The 23,826-nt window shown below is 46.1% G+C and overlaps 1 protein-coding gene across 2 annotated transcripts in view; it reads right to left on the reverse strand.

The window, feature by feature from the left end:
• The window catches only part of kansl1b (KAT8 regulatory NSL complex subunit 1b), a 223,926-nt gene that overhangs the window by 22,908 nt on the left and 177,192 nt on the right, over positions 1 to 23,826 (reverse strand). For both annotated transcript variants that reach the window (XM_085966680.1, XM_085966679.1), the window contains exons 6-11: positions 20,057 to 20,169; positions 16,075 to 16,270; positions 10,344 to 10,509; positions 6,291 to 6,473; positions 4,035 to 4,184; positions 1,100 to 1,251 (exon numbers count right to left, since the gene is read on the reverse strand). In XM_085966680.1, the coding sequence (XP_085822806.1) occupies positions 1,100 to 1,251; positions 4,035 to 4,184; positions 6,291 to 6,473; positions 10,344 to 10,509; positions 16,075 to 16,270; positions 20,057 to 20,169 (960 nt within the window). The remainder of the gene's footprint in view (positions 1 to 1,099; positions 1,252 to 4,034; positions 4,185 to 6,290; positions 6,474 to 10,343; positions 10,510 to 16,074; positions 16,271 to 20,056; positions 20,170 to 23,826) is intronic.

A 23,826-nucleotide genomic window follows, 5' to 3' on the forward strand; every position in this document is an offset into this window, starting at 1 on the left:
GCGAGAGAGAGAGCGAGAGAGAGAGAGAGCGAGAGAGAGCGAGAGAGAGCGAGAGAGAGCGAGAGAGAGCGAGAGAGAGCGAGAGAGAGCGAGAGAGAGCGAGAGAGAGAGCGAGAGAGAGAGAGCGAGAGAGAGCGAGAGAGAGAGCGCGAGAGAGAGAGCGCGAGAGAGAGAGCGCGAGAGAGAGCGAGAGAGAGAAAGCGAGAGAGCGAGAGAGAGAGAGAGAGAGAGCGAGAGAGAGAGAGAGAGAGAGAGAGAGCGAGAGAGAGAGCGAGAGAGAGCGAGAGAGAGCGAGAGAGAGAGCGAGAGAGAGCGAGAGAGAGTGAGAGAGAGCGAGCGAGAGAGAGAGCGAGAGAGAGCGAGAGAGTCGTGGTACTGGGGAGAGAGAGAGAGAGAGAGAGAGTGTGTCGTGGTACTGGAGTGAGTGAGTGTGAGAGAGAGAGAGAGAGAGAGAGAGAGTCGTGGTACTGGAGTGACAGAGAGTGAGAGTGAGTGAGTGTTGGTTGGTATGTACGGGAGGGGGCACGGGAGGGAGGGTGTGCATCAGAGACAGGACTGAGCACAATCCATGGATGCTAAGCGTGCCAGCCTTCACTGGGTTGAAACACATTGACGATAAGTTGAGCAAGGTGCTGGGAAGCATGACGGTGTGTGCCAGCAAGAGTCAGCACCTTCAGGGAGGAGCAAATATGTACAAGAGAACTATATCCAGCATTTTGCGCTGGAAGGACTTGTCTTTCCGTTGGCTCTGGGTTTAGGATTCAGACAGCTGAACTAGTGCAGAAGATTAAACTCGGAGATTCTAACAAGTCAAAAAATAAAATAGAAATTTTAACTAGAAGGTATAGGGGGACACTGTGGGCTAGCACAACGTCCCTGCACCTGCAGTCAATTGCAGCCGGGACAGCAACACCACGAGCGTCTGAAAGATAAAACAATTGCCAAAACACATCCATTATTGATGTGGGAAGTGTTCTGCTCCCAGCACTGACACTAACACCGTGAGCACAAAACTGGTGTAATTTGTTCCCTGCTTTAATAGAAACTCATTGCTTGCCTTACAATGTTCCATTTATCCTGTATAAAATCCCCTCCTTACCAGTGCGGACGCCACACTCGGTGTGTTGGTCGTGCTCGGTGCGGAGCTCTCTGATGATGTGGACAGTTGCCGCAGCAATGGGCTGTGGACTGAAGTGTGAGAGCTAATCGTAGAACCGTATGGACTCCCCATGTCTGACAGGGCCTGTCTAGCTGCAAAAAAAGACAAAAACAAAAGTTCTGAACAACTCGGCATGTTCAAGTGCATGTGCTGCTGTTATTTCAAACCTTGATTACCACTGATGAAATAATTCACTGCCACGTGCTGCAACAACAGATTCTGGGCCAGCGTCACCTCAACCACAGCAGCAAAGTGAATGGGGTCAGTAATAGGACCCGTCACTGGGGGTTGATTTACTCTCACCCGGCACAACAATGCCCGAATGCAGGAGTGTCCACGCTGTGTCCCTCCCCCCCAGGCCCGGGTCATCCATGAAGACTTGCCAGCTCAGTCATATTTGCTCCATGTCTCACTCGCTGGTTTGCTCTGTTTGAAGTTTGTGGCCTGGAGGTTCGAAATGGGCTGTTCATGGTGCTGTTGCCTCATAGAATGATACAGCACAGAAGGAGCCCATTCGGCCCATCGTGCCTGTCCAGCTCTTTGGTAGAGCTAGCTAATTAATACCATTCCCCTGCGTGTTCACAGCAGCCCTGTACATTCTTTCCCTTCAACTACTTATCCAAATCCCTTCTGAATGTTACTAGTGAATCTGCTCCCACCACCCTTTCGGGCAGTGCATTCCAGATCACAACTCACCGTGTAAAAACAGGTTTTCCTCTGCTTCTTTCACCAAGCACCTTAAATCGGTGTTATTTGGTTACTGACACTTCTACCACTGGAAACTGTTGATGCTTCTTTACTCTTATCAAAATCATTCTGAACATCTCGATCAAATCTCTTAACCTTCGCTGCTCTAAGGAGAATAAACCCAGTTTCTCCAGTCTCCACATAACTGCAGTCCTTCATCCCCCGGTACCATTCCGAGTAAATCTCCACTGCAGCTTTGCCAAGGCCTTGACACCCTTCCTAAAGTGTGCTGCCCAGAATTGAAAACAATACTCAAGCTGAGGCATAACCTGGCTTTTATAAAAGGTTTAGCATAACTTCTTTGCTTTTGTACTCTATTCTCTATTAAGAAAGCCAAAGATCCCATACACTTTAACAGCCTTCGCAACTAGTCCTGCTAGTTAGGAAGGCAAATGGTATGTTGGCCTTCACAGCGAGAGGATTCAAGTACAAGAACAAGGATGTCTTGCTGCAGTTGTATTGTGTGCAGTTTTGGTCGCCTTATCTGAGGAAGGATGTTCTTGCCATGGAAGGAGTGCAGCAAAGATTCACCAGACTGATACCTGGGATGGCAGGAATGACGTACGAGGAGAGATTGGGTCGATTAGGCTTATATTCGCTAGAGTTTAGAAGAATGAGAGGGGATCTCATTGAAACTTATAAAATTCTAACAGGACTAGACAGACTAGATGCAGGAAGGGTGTTCCCGATGGCGGGGGAGTCCAGAACCAGGGGTCACAGTCTAAGGATAAGAGGTAAACCATTTAGGACAGAGATGAGGAGGAATTTCTTCACCCAGAGAGTGGTGAACCTGTGGAATTCTCTACCACAGAAGGCAGTTGAGGCCAATTCATTAAATATATTCAAGAAAGAGTTAGATATATTTCTTAAGGCTAAAGGGATCAGGGGATATGGGGAGAAGGCAGGGACAAGGTACTGAATTTGGATGATCAGCCATGATCTCATTGAATGGCAGAGCAGGCTCAAGGGGCCGAATGGCCTAGTCCTGCTCCTATGTTTCTATGTGCTCACCAGTGCTGGGTGTTAATAGAATGACTGGTTTTAGCTGGTTAAACTCCAGCAGTATCCCTGCACACAGTTAGGTGCATGTTGGGAAAGGCTGACGTTTCAGGGCACCCAAGTGTTCTGGACTTTGGTCAGTAACATGTCCCCCAACGGGGAGAGTGTACACTTCCCATCGAGCAAACAGAATCTCTACGTATCTCTCAGTAATTTGGTTGGAGACCCAAACATGCCGATGGGTTTTATATTAAACACACAGGGAAAAGAAAACTTCTCACATGGTCCTGCCAAGCCCCACCCTTTAAAATGCATTCAAAAATAACCAAATATGTCAGCACGTTCCACCAATTCTCCAGACCCACAAAACTTGCTGACAAAGTGCTTGTGCAACGAGAATAGGAAATACAAAACCCGACTCACTCACTCACTCCTCCTTGAATATAAGCTGCTTTACTCCCATTGAGTGAATACAGACAGACCGCCAGGTCTGCAGTCTGTGTTACAAGCTGCGTGACTTCAGCTGTGAATTATGAAAATTAACAGCACGTAAACATCTACTTTCAACCTCGCACAAAGTCTCCTAGAAATTATGGCACACGCGATGATTCCGGAGCTTTGATTCTGAATGCTGGATAATGAGTATAATGCTGAGGATGGATATTTGTTGATAGAAATACACTAAGGAGGAATGTTGTTACCAGGGTCATTTAGCATATTGATACTAACACGTGGCACACATCAGCACAGACCTGCACTTTGGCAGGTCACAATCTACAAACGTGCTGGGTGCTTTCAGTGGACTTGGCACACACCTGCCTAGTATCAGCATTGTCAGAGCCATGTGATTGGTGAGCATCCAATCAAACGTCCAGCTGAGTGGAAAGAGCAGGATCCTGGTGGAAATGGCAGAGTCTCTGCTACAGTGAGCGATTGAGTGTCACTTCTTCCTGTGGCATATTGTGGTATCCATGTGCTGGTCCTTAGTGCCTCCGTTTCCACAATATGAAGCAGTGGCTAAAATCACTGTTTAAACACGGTGCACAGAAACAAAGTTATCCCTTTGCACTTTCTTTTTGTTTCTCCTCCCCTCTAAATGATTTACAATTGATGCAAACCCAGGGCGTACCTTCCATTAGTTCTGCCGAGAGCTCTCGCTGCCTCTTCTTGTTCAGGAATTTTTCCTGCACAGGAGTACTCTCCAGCTTAGAGACAGACAGTAAATCATCAAAGTGCTGTTTAAATGTCTTCTCTGCACGATTCTTACTGTGGGTATACTCTGCAATGAAGCATAAACACACAATAACTCAATATGCATGCACTTGCGCCAGGTCCGATACTTGCATCCACCTCCTGACTCCTTCTGTGTAATCACTTGTTAAAAACAAGCAGCAGAAACTGAGGCAGCCATTTCTCTAACACCAGGCTCAATCTGATTGACTGGTCCATGAGTTAATCCCACTTCACACCAACAACATCCCAGCCTCAGATTGTGAAAACCAGGAAGGCTTTCGGTGCAACACAAACAGGCCCCATCTCAGGTAATGGTAAAAACTTGGAACTTTGGAAGGGCAGTGGACAACAACTGAACTGAACCTCAGCTTCAACACAAGAAAACGACGAAGTTAATCACTTGAATAAACCCAACACATAACAACTTGTACTTATATAGCACCTTTAATGTAATAAAATATCCACAGCTCTTCACAGCAGCAATTATCAATCAAAATCTGACACGGAGCCACATAAGGGGAGATTGGGGCAGGTGGCCAAAAGCTTGGTCAAAGAAGGAGGTTTTAAGGAGCGTCTTAAAAAAGGTGGACAAGGTTTAGGGAGGGAATTCCAGAGCTTAGGGCCCTGGCAGCTGAAGACACGGCTGCCAATGGTGGAGCAATTAAACTCAGGTATGTGCAAAATGCCAGAACTGGAGGCGGGCAGAGATCTTGAAAGCTTATAGGGCTGGAGGAGATTAGAGAGATCGGGAAGGGTGAAGCCATGAAGGAATTTGAACACAATGATGACAATTTTAAATTCGACACGCTGACGGACCGTAAGCTAATGCAGGTCAGCGAGCAAAGGGGTGATAGGTGAATGGTGCTCGGTGTAAGTTAGGATATGGGCAGAGTTTTGGACGAGCTGAAGTTTAAGGAGTACTGGATCGGTGAGGAGCTTTTGCTGCTAAGTGAATCTGTACAGGGTATTTTCCCCAGTGAAGGGTGAACCACTTCTGGTAGTCAATTACTTGACTCAGCATCTGAAACCTGGGATTATATTCAATTCTGACCTAAACTCACTCCCCAGTATTGACTACTGCTTTGCTATTTTTCTTTAAATATACAGTTCAATGCTGCCAGTTAACCCCAGTGTTACCACACTGAATACCCCACACTTACACAATACTACAGCACAGAAGGCCATTCAGCTCACCTTGCCTGGCCAGCTCTTTGAAAGAGTTATTCAATTAGTCCTTCTCTTTCCCCAAAGCCCTGCAACGTTTTCCTTTTCAAGTATTTATCCAATTCCTTTTTGAAAGTTACTACTGAATCTGCTGCCACCACCCTTTCAGGCAGTGTATTCCCGATCACCAGACTGATTCCTGGGATGGCAGGACTGTCGGATGAGGAGAGATCGGGTCGGCTAGGCCTGTATTCACTAGAGTTTAGAAGAATGAGAGGGGATCTCATTGAAATGTATAACATTCTGACAGGGCTAGACAGACTGGACGCAGGGAGGATGTTTCCCCTGGCTGGGGGGTCTAGAACGAGGGGTCACAGTCTCAGGATATGGGGTAGGACATTTAGGACTGAGATGAGGAGAAATTTCTTCACTCAGAGGGTGGTGAACCTGTGGAATTCTCTACCACAGAAGGCTGTGGATGCCAAGTCACTGAATATATTTAAGAAGGAGATAGATAAGATTTCTAGACACAAAAGGCATCAAGGGGTATGGGGAGAGCGCGGGAATATGGTATTGAGATAGAGGATCAGCCATGATCATATTGAATGGTGGAGCAGGCTCGATGGGCCGAATGGCCGACTCCTGCTCCTATTTTTCTATCACTGCTCAGTGTAAAAACAAAAATGTCCTGATGTCACCTCTGGCTCTTTTGCTATTCACCCTACATCTGCGTCCTCTGTTCATGGTAGAAAGTATAAATAAAGTACCTCGTCAATACAGATGTACTGTTGCTGAAATGGGGCCGGGGCAAAGGGGTCAACTGTTAATGGATGGGACTAGTCGCAAAGCCTAGATATTGGAAGCTCTTTGTACTTGATGTTTAGAAGAAGTGTTTGCTTTGTTACCATAATGTATCTTTGCTGCATTTCTGAGACAAGCAACAAAGATGCCTCAGGCAGACACACGCGACACCGACCTGAATACTTACTGGCTGAGCTGAGTATGGAGTTGGCCAGTTTTTGCCGTGCTTTGTGCGATGGATCTGACAGGCTGGCTGTTAACAAGCCTTTGTGTTTTAACGAGAGCTTTTTGGAGGCTTTATTCTTGTCCAGTGATTTATTTAACCAATGACCTTTCAGTACAGGCTGGAAGTGCATGTTCAGTGGAATATCTGAGGAGACAAAAAAAATATAACCATCCTTCCAATTCTCAGGATCAACAATTTACTGGAAATGCCCATTGCTTCCTTGGTTTCCATGATGTTGTCTTACCAGCAGAGTGCTGAAGTATCTGGTAACAAATATGTCGCTACAAAGCTGAGTAAGTCAGAGCTAGAATTTCAAACACACACCCAGAAAAGGCATTGTTTTGTGTCTGCATTATTTTTCTCTGTGAGGGTCTCTGGAATAATACATCCTTTTTGAGCTGTCACTAGCCATTTAAACCACACAATGAGACAGTCCTAAAAGCACATTCACCCCCGTTAACATCAAGTGAACCAGCTTGCCAGAAAGGCAGCACACCAACTTAAACTGTACACCCCCTCTAACCTTACCCGAGAATAGAGAAGGCAAATAACCAGGACAGGAACACATTAACGGGACTGATTCCCTAGATGCTGTCGTGCTTTTATATAGGTCATGTGGTTTAAATGGTTAGCGTTAGGACAAAAAAAGTGAAATATATAGTATGCAGAAGTAATTATCTTTACAGTATTTTGATGCGTGTCGAATGAAGGCCGAATGAAGGCCTCCCCACCCAAAGTTCTCAATCCAAAACTAGAAGAACCATCAGAAACCTTTCGGAATTGTATCCGAATCCCAGCCCAGATGGTCGTTTGCTTCCTTGCGTCACGTTATCCTGCTCCCAGTGGAGAAGGCACACAGATCTCTCATTGCAGCTGCAGGGTGTAGCCACCAGGTGGTGTGCTCGAGTGGTGCAGAAAAGGTCTGTGTTCAATCTATTGCAGAGATGTTGGTTGAAGCGCGGTGATGTTTTTGGCATGGGTGGGGGAATAAACTATTCCATAAACCTCCAGTAACAGCTTTTCAAAGATCAGGCAAGAAAACAGCAGCCACTGTTCCTTTCAAACACAATCTCAAAATCAGAACATGATCATTTGAACAGTGCGAGAGAGCAGCCCACCCTGCTTATTTCTGATATAGCCTTTAAACTGCAGATCCCTTTTCAGCCACAAGGTGGGGCCCTAACAGGTGAGAGCACAACACTGCCCCAGAGGCTGAAGAGAGCCATTCCTGTTTATATAATGCTGCTGGTTCAAACAACACAACATTCACCAGTTTGAGATGCTTATGTGACCAGCTCCAACAATTATCTCATTTTGTAGCCCATCCGATAAACATATTCGACAGAAATGTAAGTGGGTTCTGGATAAATGAATGTATACAGCAGTTGGCGGAGAGAGACAGAGGCTAACATTTTTAGAGACCCTTGTCCCACCGGAAACATTAACCTGCCGTTTCTTTTTACAGACACAGGTAAACCGCTGTGCATTTCCAGTTTGTTTTATTTGATTTCTGGTTCTGCTTTCATCTCCCGAGAAACAAAAGGAACAAGCGCTCAGCTTGTCTCTTAACCCCCTTACTCTGTATATGCAATCCCATTGGCCCAGAAATTCGGGTCCCCACGGGTGAGTACGCGCTGGGTACTCACCCGTAGGCCCAACGAAAGGGCCGGTTTTGTGCATGCACTGCGCATGCGCGGGAAACCGGAACTTCCGTTCTCTTAAAGGAAGGAGTTCACAGGTCGACGCGTGCGCCGGAGACGCAGCGCGTACGCCTGGAACTTCCGTTTTTATTGCCGGTTTTTCCGGGAAGGTAAGTCTCCAGGAGCTACGCTTATAAAAAGCAGTCGCAAGGCCTGCTTTTAACAAGGTAAGTGGTGAATTAAGTAAAATTAAAACATTTTTTTTTCCACAGGTTTATTATTTTTAAATACTTTAAAGGTATGTTTATTTTTTAGCCCCGTTAGAAAAAGTGTAATTAATTCTTTCAAAAATTTAAATTATTGTTTAAAATAGTTATTTTATGTAATTTATAGTTATTTTAAAAATGTGATTTTTTTCCCGAAATTTATTTGAAGTTTTAGTGATGTTTTGGGGCTGAACTATATTCATAAATTTGACAGCTCTTCCTGTCAAATCTATGAATACAGATTCCCTGCAACCATTGGCTCTCCGTGGCCCACGTGATCCCAGGGGACGCTTTGAACTAACTGCGCCCCTGGGATACGCAAGCCCTGTGCGCCGGCAGTTGGAGCAGGCCCAGGATCGGAATCCCACACGGGCCCACAGCTCAACAGCCAGTCGGTAAGTGCAGGTCGGAGGCTTGCACCCGCGGGAAGCCCCCGACCCGAATTTCTGGGCCATTGTTAATTGACGATGAGTGGAAATATCACGCAGGCCTGTGTGCGGGTATCTCTGTGTGATGACATCACTGTGAAACATTGATCGTTCAGATACGAGAATCCACGGCGGAGGGTAGTGAAGTGGTTTTGTTGTAACACCGCCAGAAGCATTTTGCAATCCTTCCAATCTCCATTCCCTCTCCTATTAATTTTCAATTTAACTCTAATGTCTTACCATTCTGATTATTTACCTAACTCGGGGTATGAAAACCTGATGGAGCCTTGGGATACAGTCCATATCCCATTCATGGTGCTGACCATAACTCAGTAACTTGGTTACTGATAAAATGTAAATCAGGTGCCTCATGTGAACACCATACAGATAGTCATCAATGTGGAGCACATGCAGTCAGTAGCACCCTGTGATAATAAATGACCAAGATAATCTGTTTGTGATGTTTGTTGAGTGTTAAATGTTGGCCAGGACACTGAGGAGAACTCCCCTGTTCTTCAAATAGTGCCATGGAATCTTTTACGTCCAACTGAGAGGACAGTCAAGGCCTTGGTTTAACATCTCATCTGAAAGACAGCACCTCTGACAACACAGCTCCCCTCAGTATGGCATTGAAAAGTCAGCCTAGATTATGTGCTCAAGTCCCTGGTTGGGGCTTAAACCCACAACCTTCCGACTCAGAGGCAAGGGTGCTGCCCACTGAGCCACGGCGGAGGTTTTCGTTAGCGGAGTGCCCAAGACACTTAGACTGCTTACGAGAGTGACCAACACTGCTGTATTCGAGAGAATATCTATGGCAAGACCCAGAATTTATAATAGACCAACAGATTTGAGGGTCTCAGTTCCTGAGTGACCTGATCTGCGCCTGGGGAGATTTTAGGAGGGTAGGTGGCATCAGGATCCTTGGACTAGAGAAGGGAGAAATCAGACTGGGCTCCTACACTTCACCGCAATACAGGGATTCCTGCTACAAAGGGCACATTTGGCCATATATCAGGAGCTTCCTGTGGTCAAATGGTCCACTGACACTGTGTCTGGACTCACACACATTAAAAGTAGCCACCTGGTAAGATACTGGAGGATGGCAGGCGCATGGAACCCGCCCGAGCATGGAGTCAGTATCTTAATAAAAAGGACAAGTGGATAAAGCTGACAGAAAAACCCAGTGTGTAATGAGGACACGTGCACAAGGTAACTGGTGGAACACTGCAACCAGAGTAGAAACTGGACCACATGCTGTGCAACTAGAATACAAACAGCGACACGGCGTGTAACTGCAACACAAACTGGAATACAGACAGTGTAACTAGGTAACAACCTGGAGCACTGACACTAATTACCAACAAACTGGAATCGACATGTTCTGTAGCTAGCATACAAACTGAACCATGCTGTACAAGTAGAATACAAAGTGGAACACAAGCGGGAGCATGTTGTGTAACTGGAATACAATCTGGAACACACTGCAATTCGATCATAAACTGGCACACACATTGTGCTAACTAGAATACATTCTGCAGTACACAAGTTTTTCAAAGCCAAAAATCCAGTAAAATCACATCACTCTCAGACCAGGTAATGACACTCATTACTTCAGTAACATAACTCATGCTTTCATCTGCATCCATCACACAGGTGGAGTTGCAGCCTTTAGAGACTTACCATCAGAGACCGAGAGGACCGGGTGTAGACAGGGATCTAACAGCGCTAGCCGTTCTGACACGGGCATGTCATACTGATTCTCTTGTGACTCAGAATTCTTGGAGCCACACATAATACACGAAGTTGTGACGTCACAGTTACATCGCACTGTAAGAGGGCGCTGGGTCTGCAAACAGGCAAAGGAAAAAGAATCAACACAATGATGATCGGCAGTAAATGCTGTACAATGTAATGCATACAAGAGAATACACAGCACTGTTTGGGTGTATGGTTAACAGTTTATAGGTTGCAGCACAGCTTTTGCACTAAATATTAAATTACTATGGGCAGTACACAAAATCCTCCATAATGCGGCTCGCTGCATCTCCCTAGCTACCAATGATGCCTGGTTTGTGTGCAGATGCACAGGACTCAACTCTCACCCTGCCGAGATCCTGACATTGGCCTAATGGAGCAGGACAGGGACAGGGCACAGTGGGCGAATCAAGGTACAAGTTTTCTTCATTTTGCAGTCATTGAAACTTTATCGAAAATCCTACTAATTAATCCCACTTCAACATGAGTGGTGATTGGGCAGCCATTCTAAAAACCAGGCTAAGCCCAAAACTGGTCAGGGTGGGAAGCAAGCAGTCACACTGTGTAGGAAGACCCCAGGTAGTCACTCAGTGCCTCTTTGCAGTATGAGGGGAGAGGGAGAAGTCAATAATCTGTCCCTACCATGTAGCCCTCGACAGCACTGGCCAGGGAGCAGAGGCAGTGGCCATGGCAAGGGTTTAGCAGAGGAGAATGTAGGAAGGAGGAGGATGGGGACACCTTTCATTGGTAGACAACATGCAAAAATTATAAATAGTAACAAATCAATGCACAGGGAGCAACTAGGAAGACAAGACACATCTAACCTTCCAAAACCAAGAGTTATCAGTTGCTCCGACTGAACATGCACACATCCAGAAACTAACTTACAGAACATCCTAGAATCATACAGCACAGAAGGAGGTGGCCATTCGGCCCATCGTACCTGCTCTTTGAAAGAGCTAGCCAATTAGTCCCACTCCCCTGCACTCTCCCCATAGCCCTGCAAATTTTTTGTTTTCAAGTATTTAGCCAATTCTCTTTTGAAAGTTATTATTGAATCTGCTCTTTCAGGCGATGCATTCCTGCTTGTACCAACTTGTGGCTTTAAAAAAAATCTGATCTCGCCCCGGTTCTTTTGCCAACTATCTTAAATCTCTGGTTACCAACCCTCCTGCCACTGGAAACAGTTACTCCTTATTTACTCTATCAAAACCCCTAATGATTTTGAACACCTTTATTAAATCTCCCCTTAAACATTTCTGCTCAAAGGAAAACAATCCCAATTTGTCTAGTTTCTCCACATAACAGGTACAACAGTAGTACATCCCCAACTGACAACCTCATAGTCCCGACCCCAACCAACCACTCCTCTGTCTCCTTAGCCCAACTAACCACCACACGTCTCCTAATCCTAACTATCCACCCCAATATCCCCAATCCCAACTAATCATCTCTCGGTCTCCAATCCCAACTAACCACCCAATGACTTGGACATGTAACATTCTTTCATTGGGTCAAAATCCTCGAGTTCCCCACCGAACAGCATTATTCGCCGCACAGACTGCAGTAGTTTAGGAAGGTGGCCCACTAGCATCTTCGCGAGCGCAACCAAAGGTGGGCAATATATGCCGGCCTTGCCAGCAACGCCCATATCCCTAGAATGAAAAAAAAATTCTCCAAATGCCAACTAATCGGCCCAATATAGTCCACCCAACCACCCCCATATCCCCAAATCAACCACCTTCTTGTATCTCCCAACCCCAACTAACCACCTTCTCACCATAATCCCCAACCCAAAATAATACCCGGATTCCTTTTAATTCCAGAAATGAGCCAGAAATAAATGTAGCTGCCTCTTGACCCCATCTGTATTGTTTGCTTCAACTTCCACCAGAACTAAACTGCCCAAGACCGACTTCCCCTTAGTCCTAGCTTACTCATTTTCAACTCGTGTTCACTGGGATTCGAACCCTTCACCACATGATTTCCTCGGTTCAGTTTTGTTAATTGCCTTCAATCTTGAAAACTTCAACTAGGTCACATCAAAGTCGTCTCTTTTTCAAATAAATGAACCCAACTACCTTCAGGGCGAAGGTATAGAAGTAAATGTTACCTTTAAATATTTGACTTAAAAAACACCAATTTTTGAACTAACTGGAGGCTATTGAGCATGGACACTCTCCCTGCCACACCATGTTGAAGCCCTGGGTGTCCCATTGCAAAAAAAAAAAACAGGAACTGTGAGTTCAGACCGGCTCGAGATCCACTCCAGTACAAGCAGAGAAACGTGCACCAATTGGGGCGTGGGGTAGGATTCAGCCAGTGTTTTCTGTCCAGTCAGGCTTGCTGGAAAGTGCATAGGATTTGGCTCAGCAGTGAAGCCCCACGGTCGAAGTGCCAGACAACACTTGCAATTGAGACATACACATTGGAGGAGGGATCAGAGGTCTGCCCTGGAAACCCCAGTAGCAATCAGCACCTTGAGAAGGGAAGGGTAGAAAATTACTCAAAGATAAAGCAAGGTTCTTGCTGCTTCAGGATTGCCAAATCAGTGGGAATGGTCCCAGATTTCTGTACTTGGATCAGGTACAGTTTTGTCAAGAATCCAGGACACAGCAGTGGATTAATATGAGCAACAAGCCATGAGGTGTTCATTGCTACCGTGATGGATGGAATACCCCAACATGCATCACTAACCAAGCAGGCCATTAAGTTTCTCATTTTTTTGAGAATTTAATCCAATAACCTATGCCCAAGCTCTCATAGAAGATAGGAGCAGGAGTAGGCCATTCGGCCCCTCGAGCCTGCTCCGCCATTTAATGAGACCATGGCTGATCGTCCAAATTCAGTACCCTGTCCATGCTTTCTCCCCATATCCCTTGATCCCTTTAGCCTTAAGAAATATATCTAACTCCTTCTTGAATATATTTAATGAATTGGCCTCAACTGCCTTCTGTGGTAGAGAATTCCACAGGTTCACCACTCTCTGGGTGAAGAAATTCCTCCTCATCTCTGTCCTAAATGGCTTACCCCTTATCCTTAGACTGTGATCCCTGGTTCTGGACTCCCCCGCCATCGGGAACATCCTTCCTGCATCTAGTCTGTCTAGTCCTGTTAGAATTTTATAAGTTTCAATGAGATCCCCTCTCATTCTTCTAAACTCTAGCAAATATAAGCCTAATCAACCCAATCGCTCCTCATACATCATTCCTGCCATCCCAGGTATCAGTCTGGTGAATCTTCGCTGCACTCTCTCCATGGTAACAGCATCCTTCCTCAGATAAGGTGACCAAAACTGCACACAATACTCAAGGTGTGGTCTCACCAAGGCCCTGTACAACTGCAGCAAGACATCCTTGTTCCTGTACTCGAATCCTTTCGCTACCATTTGCCTTCTTAACCGCCTGCTGCACCTGCATGCTTACCTTCAGCGACTGGTGCACAAGGTCTCGTTGCACTTCCCCTTCTCCCAATCTATTGCCGTTCAGATAATAATCTGCCTTCTTGTTTTTGCCACCGAAGTGGATAACCTCGTATTTATCAACATTATACTGCATTTGCCACGCATCTGCCCAATCACCCAACCTGTCCAAATCATACTGGAGTTTCTCTGCATCCTCCTCACAGCATACACGCCCACCCAGCTTTGTGTCGTCTGCAAACTTGGAGATATTACATCTAGTTCCCTCGTCTAGATCATTTATATATATTGTGAATAGCTGGGGTCCTAGTACCAATCGCTGTGGTACCCCACTAGTCACTGCCTGCCACTCAGAAAAAGACCCGTTTATTCCAACTCTCTGCTTCCTGTCTGCCAACCAGTTCTCTATCCAAGACAGTACCTTACCCCCAATCCCATGTGCTTTAACTTTGCACGCTAATCTCTTATGCGGGACCTTATCGAAAGCCTTCTGAAAGTCCAAATACACCACATCCACTGGTTCTTCTTCATCAATTCTACCAGTTACATCCTCAAAAAATTCCAGTAGATTAGTCAAGCACGATTTACCTTTTGTAAATCCATGTTGACTTTGTCCGATCCTGTCACTGTTTTCCAAGTGCTCTGCTATTACATCTTTTATAATGGACTCTAGCATTTTCCCCACTACCGATGTCAGGCTTACCAGTCTATAATTCCCCGTTTTCTCTCTACCACCTTTTTTAAATAGTGGGGTTACATTAGCTACCCTCCAATCCATGGGAACTGTTCCAGAGTCTATAGAATTTTGGAATATGACCAGCAGTGCATCTACTATTTCTAGGGCCACTTCCTTAAGTACCCTAGTATGTAGATTATCAGGCCCTGGGGATTTATCGGCCTTCAATCCCGTCAATTTCCCTAATACCAGTTCCCTACAAATACTGATTTCATTCAATTCCTCCCTCTCATTAGACCCTATGTTCCCCAACATCTCTGGGAGGTTATTTGTGTCCTCCTTTGTGAAGACAGAACCAAAGTATGTATTTACAGGAAACTTTGTGCTATCCGGCACCGACGGGACCGAGCTGCTGCCGTTCCCTCAAAACTGCCGGACACTCCAGCGCTAATGTTGAAAGATACGGAAGCTTCTGAGCTCCATATCTGTCAACAAACCCTGTTGCTTAGCAACAGCTTCTAAACAGTCCAAGCGTCTCTGTAGCTTAGCAACAGCTTCAGCAGAACTTGCAGAGCTTGACTGTTGAGGAAAAAAGCAACAAGAAAAAAAAACCTAACTAAAACGGCACCTGATTTTTGCCGGTGGCTCGAGTATTCCAGACAGTTAGCCTCCGGATAACACAAAGTTTCCTGTAATTGGTCAGCCATTTCTTTGTTCCCCATTATAAATTCCCGATTCTGACTGCAAGGGACCTACGCTTGACTTCACTAATCGTTTTCTCTTCACATATCTATAGAAGCTTTTACAGTCAGTTTTTATGTTCCCTGCAAGCTTACTCTCAATCTATTTCCCCCCTCTTAATTAATCCCTTGGCCCTCCTTTGCTGAATCCTAAACTGCTCCCAATCCTCAGGTTTGCTGCTTTTTCTGGCCAAATTATATGTCCTCTCCTTGGATCTTATGCTATCCCTAATTTCCCTTGTTAGCTACGGTTGAGTCACCTTTTTTGTTTTATTTTTATACCAAACAGGGATGAACAAATTCGATAGTTCATCCATGCGATCTTTAAATGTTTGCCATTGCCTATCCACCGTCAACCCTTTAAGTAACGTTCCCCAATCCATCCTAGCCAACTCGTGCCTCATACCATCGTAGTTTCCTTCATTTAAATTCAGGACTCGAGTCTGAGTCAGCTACTTCACTCTCCATTTTAATGAAGAATTCTATCATATTATGATCGCTCCTCCCCTCAATATACATGCAATGCTTCTGGTGATGCTTTTGAGATTCCCATCCTAGAATGACACTTGGCCCACTTATGTCTGTGCTGATGTTTTACTACAGCAATTCAAAACTAATTCCACTGCCTCGCACTCTCATCTGCCTCTACTTCATCCAATTTTCCCTTAAAAGATCTCAACTATTCCTAGTGGCAAAGCATTCATGCTCCAACTCTCTCCTCCCTCCAAGTGACAATTTTAAATAAGTGACCCTGTAGTCTGAATTATTATGCAGTTAAGCAAGGTTACATTTTCACTCACTACAATATTTTGCACTCACCTTTCGGTTGAGCGGCTGAACGTTGTTGGGTCTGACAAGCCTCCGTTTTTTACAGGTCAACACTGGACGAACTCGAGCGGCGATGCAGGTGTTATCGGGAGGTATGGGCAGTGCGTTCAACCTCTGCTTTTTATTTAGTAGCTCCTCAGTATCCGAGCTGTCGGTGGAACTGTTGTCTGGGAGTAAGCTGTGAACACTGCGAGGAGGAATAGAGTGTGCACAAACTGTTAAAAAGGCAAAGGTTGTTTCAACTGTTGAATTTACACACAGACGACCATCACCTAATCAACCTCCCATGCCATGAACAAGAGGCAACTTAATTTGAAATCTACCACATATTCACACATGAAATCTGCAAAAATCTTCCTCCTCAGCAACACAGCACAGGTTAAGAGCTCAAAGGATGCCCCCCCCATATGATGTGGTGGTGGGCGAGGGCCGTTTCCACAGGGAAAGTTTTTAACTACATGAGATAGAATAAAAAGACCAGATGAGCTGCCAATTCTATCTTTTCACAGACCGCATACAAACCGCTGCACTATAGACGTAACCAAGCCTGTTATAAATCCAAGTTCAGTTAAACAGCTTACTCCTACATTATCCACCCCCTCAACATCTTAAAACCTGCCAGTCAGCTCTCCATTGCATTTTCAACAACAAAACCCAGTTCCATTCCCGGTTGTCCCTCCACAAGGGCCCCAGGTCGCAGAATCATCATTTTAGAATAATTAGCGCTGATATTTGTAAAGAATCATGAGCAATGGACACATTGGGTACAGTGCTGTTCTTTTTATTTCTTCCAGTAGAAGAAAACTACAACACCAGGGAAAAGACGACAACACACAGGTACCTGCAGATCACTGAACTTCAGCACAAACCAAGATCTCGGGCTTGTTTTTCTGTCAATAGATTTATAAAAATGGGTGCAAGGACAAAAAACGAGCACAATTCCGAGACCCAGTTGCTATGCTCTGGGATGGCAAGGCTAACAGCGCACCATACTAAGAGGCTGCATCATAGAATGGAGCAGAGTCACGCCCGCAATTCCCTGCAGTCGCTCCCGAATCTCAGTGGTGCTTTCAAAAAGAGACTCCAATAGCAGCCAGCTGCCTCCCAGGCAAGTTATCCTCAGTGTTAATGGTACTGGATGGAAACATCAGACAACAAAAGATTGTGCAGCACACTGGGATTTGTACAAATTAGGGTTTAATTATCTGCCATTTTGGCAGAATGGGCTGCAACATCCAGAATGCACTGCAGAAGCACCTACTGGGTTCAGCAGATGCGATGTACCTTCAGTGACCCGCTTGCAGTGGGACCCTGTTGTCAGGTACCAGGTCACCATTCAGGAACAGAGCTGCGGATTACGGTAATGTAATGACTCCAGGTGTAATTCCCATTTATTATCTGCTGGGGTATATGGCTTTATTAGCCTTTAACAAAAAGGTGACTGCGGCATATTAGGAATGTTTCCATCAGCACGACAGGTCCCTACAGTTAAATACAGGCATCGGAGTGGTCCCTGCCAGAAAACAAATACAGAGGAACACAAAGGATATTATAAGTAACTGGTTTTGGCAGCCCTGTTGGAATCCTAGATTACAAACATGATACACTAATTACCTTTTGTATAATGCTGGTAGTGCACCATGCTAGTGTTCCAAGTGCTGGAGCATGCACTAATGCTCACAATCCCCTGCACTGTGTACACTCAGTCTCAGTGATACTATTAAGGGGAGGCTCCAAGTGGCAACCGTCTGCTTCTGCAGTGCAAGCTGAAGTGTGTGGGCATGGTGCCCTTGAGTGCTCCTGTAAGTGGGTGATGGTGGCATTGGCCTAGATCACATCATCTCACTTTCTTGGCCAAGATTTGCATAGGGGAAAAAGTACATTTGATACTGAAACAAACAAAAACATTATAAACACCCCATTTTATCCTAACTGACTTCTTTGCTGTCGGAGCATGAAACTGAGATTTTATTCCCTTACTGGGTTAAACTTGCCAACTCCGTTTTGCATTGTACTAGCGTGCCAAGTCACTCAGCCTCAGCTAGATTTAAAGACAAAAGGCGGCACACTACAGAACTGGTGCCACTTCTCAGCGGTTTGATGCTGTGACACAGCATCTCCCTCAGGTTGGTATGATCAGTTTCTGCCCTTCACAAACAGTGAAGTGTCGTGGTGCACAATCCAATGGCAAGCAGTACAATATTCATCCAGCTTGTCTTTGATTGAAAAATCATGTCTCAAATACCATCCCACCCACCTCAGTCCTGTGCATTCAAGTTGCTACAACTCCTGCACATCAGTCACTACCACTGCAGCTTTCCCAGAAGCTGAGGTCACTTAGGGAAGTCTTGGGTGAATAATTTCAAGGAGGCGGTGACAAAGTGGAGTGAAAGTCTAATGGGAGTAAATTTTGTTCAATGGATTGACTCCTCCATTTTATAAAGTAGAATTTTATTTTAACAAAAACAAAGGGCAGAAACGGCAGGACTCTGCTACAGTATTGCATAGTGGTTAGCACTGTTGCCTCACAGCGCCAGGGACCCGGGTTCGAATCTGGCCTCGGGTGACTGTCTGTGTGGAGTTTGCACATTCTCCCAGTGTTTGCGTGGGTTTCCGCCGGGTGCTCCGGTTTCCTCCCACAGTCCAAAGATGTGCGGGTTAGGTTGATTGGCTGTGATAAATTGACCCTTAGTGTTAGGGGGATTAAATACGTGGGGATAGGGTGGGATGTGTGTTGGTGTAGGGGTTACGGGGATTGGGTGGGATATGTGTCGGTGCAGGCTCGATGGGCCGAAATGGCCTCTATCTGCACTGTGGGGTTTCTGTGATTCTGAGTACAGGGGCTTGCTAGCTACAAGGAGGGATCAGAAATCTTGCTACAATTCTGCCCCAATTCTGCAAACACAACTCCCATCTCATGAATTGAAGAGGAAGCTGCACAGGGTTAGATGAAGAGGGGTGGGAGGAGGTTCGTGTGGTGCATAAACATCGACATGGACCCGTTGGGCCAAATGGCCTGTTTCTGTGCTGTACATTCTGTGTAATTCTATGCAATCTAATGAGGATCCGATCCATAATAACAGAAAATGCTGGAAAAACTCAGCAGGCCAGGCAACATCCATGCAAGTTTCTTACCAGCATGGAGACCATCAAGTGCGGTCTCTTGTGCTGTTGCACTTGTCCAGTTCTAAGGCCGATAGGGAACTGCCCCATGTTTCCTGGTGATGTTATGAAAATGGATTGGGGCTTGGTTTTAAACCAGTTTGAGAAATGCCTGATGCTGGGAACCCTTGCTGGGATGCAAATCTTCCAGACTACAGCAGGTTTGTCTCTGTTGAATGGCTCAGTCTACATGGAAGTTGAGTCCCCCTTTGTTTCATATGGACGATCAGACTATTACCTTCTATAAATAAGGAATACTTTGAACAAACACACACTCCTAGATTAACCTTTTCTTTTAGGGCAAGCATCTCCTCCCCTGGTGCTTCATGCAATTCTTTTGAGAGGACTGGCCTGAGCAACCCAAGGCCAGGACTGCCATCCCTGATCACTATCCATTGATCCCCGACGAGAACGTTTGTGTAAAGTGGGTGGCCAAAACTGCACAGTATTCCAACCATGGCCTAACCAATATTTTGTTCAAATTGTATCACTTCTTTACTCTTGTACTCTATGCTCCTACTTATAAAACTCAAAATACGACTGGGCCTTTGTGTCCTGCACATACGCTCTACACTCTCTCTCTTTCTTCATTTTTATTGCTGCTTCAAATTTGTCAAGTCCTCTCGTCCTGCAATCACAATTGATGGTAAATAATGAGCTCACATCTCCCGTAACCATTCCCTTCAACAGTTTAGAGCCATGTGTCATACCCCTTGCAGTCCTATTTTGTTTAATGAGAGAAGTTCAAAGGCCATGCCCTTTACAGTGGTAACTGCACCCTGGAACAATCCAAATCCCAACACACAATTACCTGTTGACCACTCCATTGACAGGCCTAGACTGGCCGCAGGGTTTTGTTGGTGTAGATTCTGTTGGTGCACAACAAGATGTCACATTTTCTACGGGGTGAATAGGGGGAACAACCTGGAAAACAAACATATGCATCAGAACTGCTGCAGCAGACATGGAGAAAAGTACACAGCACCCATTACAGTTCAGCAAGCTCATTCAGTAAAGACATAGATCAGAATGATCACCTTTTGCATGAAGAATTTTGTTCTCCCAATGTTTGGATATCCTTTTGGCAGCATCGCGACAGTGCTCCAGGTATGGCCTGACCATGTATTGATAGACTTCAGCATTACCTCAGTAGATTTGTATTCCATTGTACTGGCTGCATATCTCCACATTTTGTTAGCTTTTTAAATTTCCTAACCACACTAGCTAGACATTGCCAGAAACAATCCCACTATTATTCCCAGCTCCCTTTCTCAGTCTCTGTGCCAATCATTTTGCATTTATATCAAATGATGTTGTCCAATATGCAACATTTTGCATTTCTGTATATCAAAGTTTATCTGCTTGCCCATTTTGTAGTACTGCTCCATTAAACACTGTTCGTAGCTTCCCCCTCACTGATGGGTTATAAAAGGTATTCCTATCTGATTTTTTTCAATGTTGCCTTTAATTTTTTCCCCTGCGTGGGCCCTTTAAATTTGCTGCGCGGCCACACGCGTGGTATCTCTTCCAGCGGCAGCGTGAAACAGAACATCTGTGTGTTAGTTACATGTTTGATGTAGAAACAGAACCATGAAGAAAAGTGGATTTTTGAACTTGCATTCTCTATTTCTAGAAATCGAGGCCGGAATTTTCCCTACCCGGGTGGGTCTGGTGCGGGAAGCCGCCATGGCGGATCGCGCACCAGTTGCTGGTTCCACCCTGCTCTACAAAATGACTTTACGTCAATAGGGCCTATTAAGTCCGCCCTGCATGTTACCCGGCCCAATTAAATGGTGCAGGTCTGGCGATGTCATCGATAAGTTTTCAGCCAGGATATTTAAAGGAGCCATGGCCACATTGCATTTGAAGGCTCGTCTAGGATAGTGCAGTCACTGCACTGCACAATTTCACTGCTATCAAGACCAGCAAAGATGACTGCACAGAGACAGAGGGCTGCACCCAGGTTCTCCGATGACTCCCTCCATATGCTCGTGAAGAGTGTCAGAGCATGCAGGGAGGTCCTCTTCCATGACAATGGCCGGAAGAGACCACCCCAGCAGACCAAGACAGTTTGGCTCCAAACTGAAGAGGGGGTCAATAGCAGGGATGTGGTCAGGAGGACCTGGGTGCAGTACCACAAACGTTTCAATGATCTGGTTAGATCAGGAAAGGTGAGTTCAAAGTCACACTCAACCTCATCCTGCTGTGCCTCTCAACACATCCCCATCACTCTGCCTTCCCAACCATACTCCTGTACATCCTTACTCACACCAACATACAGGAAACTTTGGTTTATCCGGGAGGTTGTATGGCCGGAAATCTCGATCTAACGGCAGAAATCAGCAGCCGATTTGTTAGGTTTTTTTTCTTCTCCTAGCATTTTTTTTTTTTTTTTTTTAAAAACAGTCTCTGGAAAGCCTCTCTGAAGCTGTTGCTAAGCTACAGAGACGCTTCCAAGGTACGGGCCGACTGTTTACAAGCTGTTGCTAAGCAACAGTGTTTGTTGTCTGATACAGAGATGAAAACCTCCGTATCCTTCAACATTAGCGCTGGTCTGTCCGGCAGTTTTCATAGATCGGCATCACGCCGGTCCTGTCAGTGCCGGATATCGCGAAGTTTCCTGTACCATGCACCTCCACCCATCCCCCTCTCTGTCTCGCTATCTACATTATCATATCCCCATCTTACTAGCTACCACTCACACTCACCCTCATCCTAGTGCAATCATACCAACTAACAGCAGACAAGGAGACCACTTGGAATTGCCACCCCACTCCATCAGAATCACCCTCTACAAACGTAACCCATCCATTGCTTACACTCATTCCATCACTAACTCGACCTTCTCTTTCTTCCCTCCTTGCAGGAAGAGCGAGCCCACAATGAGATGGAGGGGGAGAAAACTGGCGGTGGAACGGCATCAATGACTACCCTCAACAGCAGAGGAGGCTGCATTAGAGCTGTTGGGAGTCGCCGAGCACCTGGAGGTGGGGGGGGCATCTATATCACACAGCTACATGGCATACATCAGTCACTCATGTGGAGACTGATGCCAGCAGCCATTGAATGGTCATCATGTGTATAATGGTATCTGTGCCCAATCTAAATATGACATATGTAACTCATCTCTTTACTCTCCCACAGGTCCATCAAGAGCCCCTAACCCCCCATCACCACTGTCCAGGAGCAAGAGGAAGAAGACGCCTCAGAGGAGCCTCTAGCCTCAGAGTGCACCGTTACCAGACAGAAGCGCACCCAGCACCTTGGTGGGTCTCTCGTGAGTAGTGTCTCACAAATCACAACCGAGCAAGAGCAGATGGTGGAGACTCTTAGTCAGAGGGCACAAGACTCTCCCAGCTCTGCTCAGCTGCATGCAGATGCTGAGCCTCAGGGGCCATCCAGAACGAGGGCGACAGCTGCAAATGTGCAGAGAATGGGGGAGTCCATCTCCAACATGAGCAGCATTACGTCGCAGGCGATGGCTACTGCAGGCTCCTCCATGGATAGGATGGCCACCTACATGAAGCAGCTAGTGCGCCACTCTCAGGAGCACACAGTCTCTATGGAGCAGATGGATATCTATGGAGAATAGATGGCAGAGGCTCATAGACCTCCTCGTTACGAGGGATGTCAGTGTAGATGTGGGTCCTCATGGGCCCACAGATGTGCAGCAAGGTGCTCTCCAACGTCTTGCTAGCAGGGAAGTGCGGGTGGCCCAAGAGAGGAATAATGGAGAGAGGGGACATGGAAGTGGGGGCTCCTCTTAAAGCACTCACACTTCTCCCCCATTGCCACCCCCTCAGTCAGAGCCCCAGATGCGATGGCCGAGTCTGCCCCTGCACAGTCGCAAAAGGAGCAGACTTTGGCGGGGTCATCGCAGGCTCCAAAACCCAGAGGACGACTGGCAAAAGTGTCTAAGCAGTCACAGCAGGGAAGTGAGCAGGCTGCCTCGACCTCTGCTGAAGCCACAGGGGGAGCACCACGTAGAAGCATGTGGAAGAGAAAGATGCCACGAGTAGATTCACAAGGGTAGCCACTTGAGTGTTTTATTCAATGTTAATGTGAAGTTTCATTTAATATCATGTGAACCATCAATTTCTTTATTTTCAAAGCTTTCCAGTCTTGGACAAATCTGTGTGCACATTTGGAAGTGGCTCAGTGAGTTAGAGTGAAGGGTCAGACATAACGTTACCGCCAGCAATGGTGGGGACTATGAAAGGAATGGACTGGTCATTGTAGGGATGCTTTATGATGTGACCGCGGGGCGTAGCCAACCTGGTGAAGCATGTGGCAGCCATAGGGGTGTACTGCGTAAAAGGTAAGTAAATCTGGCCATGACGAGGCCATCTCTGGCCTCCCGGGCAGCAATGTGCTCAGGTGCTGGTACCATCTGCACCGCAGGTGCCTCCAGCTTCTGCTCCTCCTCATCTTTCAGCTGATGCTCCTCCTCCGAAGAGGCTGTATGCTCAGTGCCTTGCTCCTCATGCAGCGTGAATCCTCGCTGCTGCGCTATATTGTGCAGGTGCAGCAGACCACGACGATTCTGGAGACCCTGGCTGGTGCGTACTGAAGGGCTCCTCC

Source organism: Somniosus microcephalus, chromosome 24 (genome assembly GCF_052327205.1).
Source record: "Somniosus microcephalus isolate GS21.2 chromosome 24, FLI_Smic_1.0, whole genome shotgun sequence".
In the NCBI taxonomy this organism is placed as follows: Eukaryota; Metazoa; Chordata; class Chondrichthyes; order Squaliformes; family Somniosidae; genus Somniosus; species Somniosus microcephalus.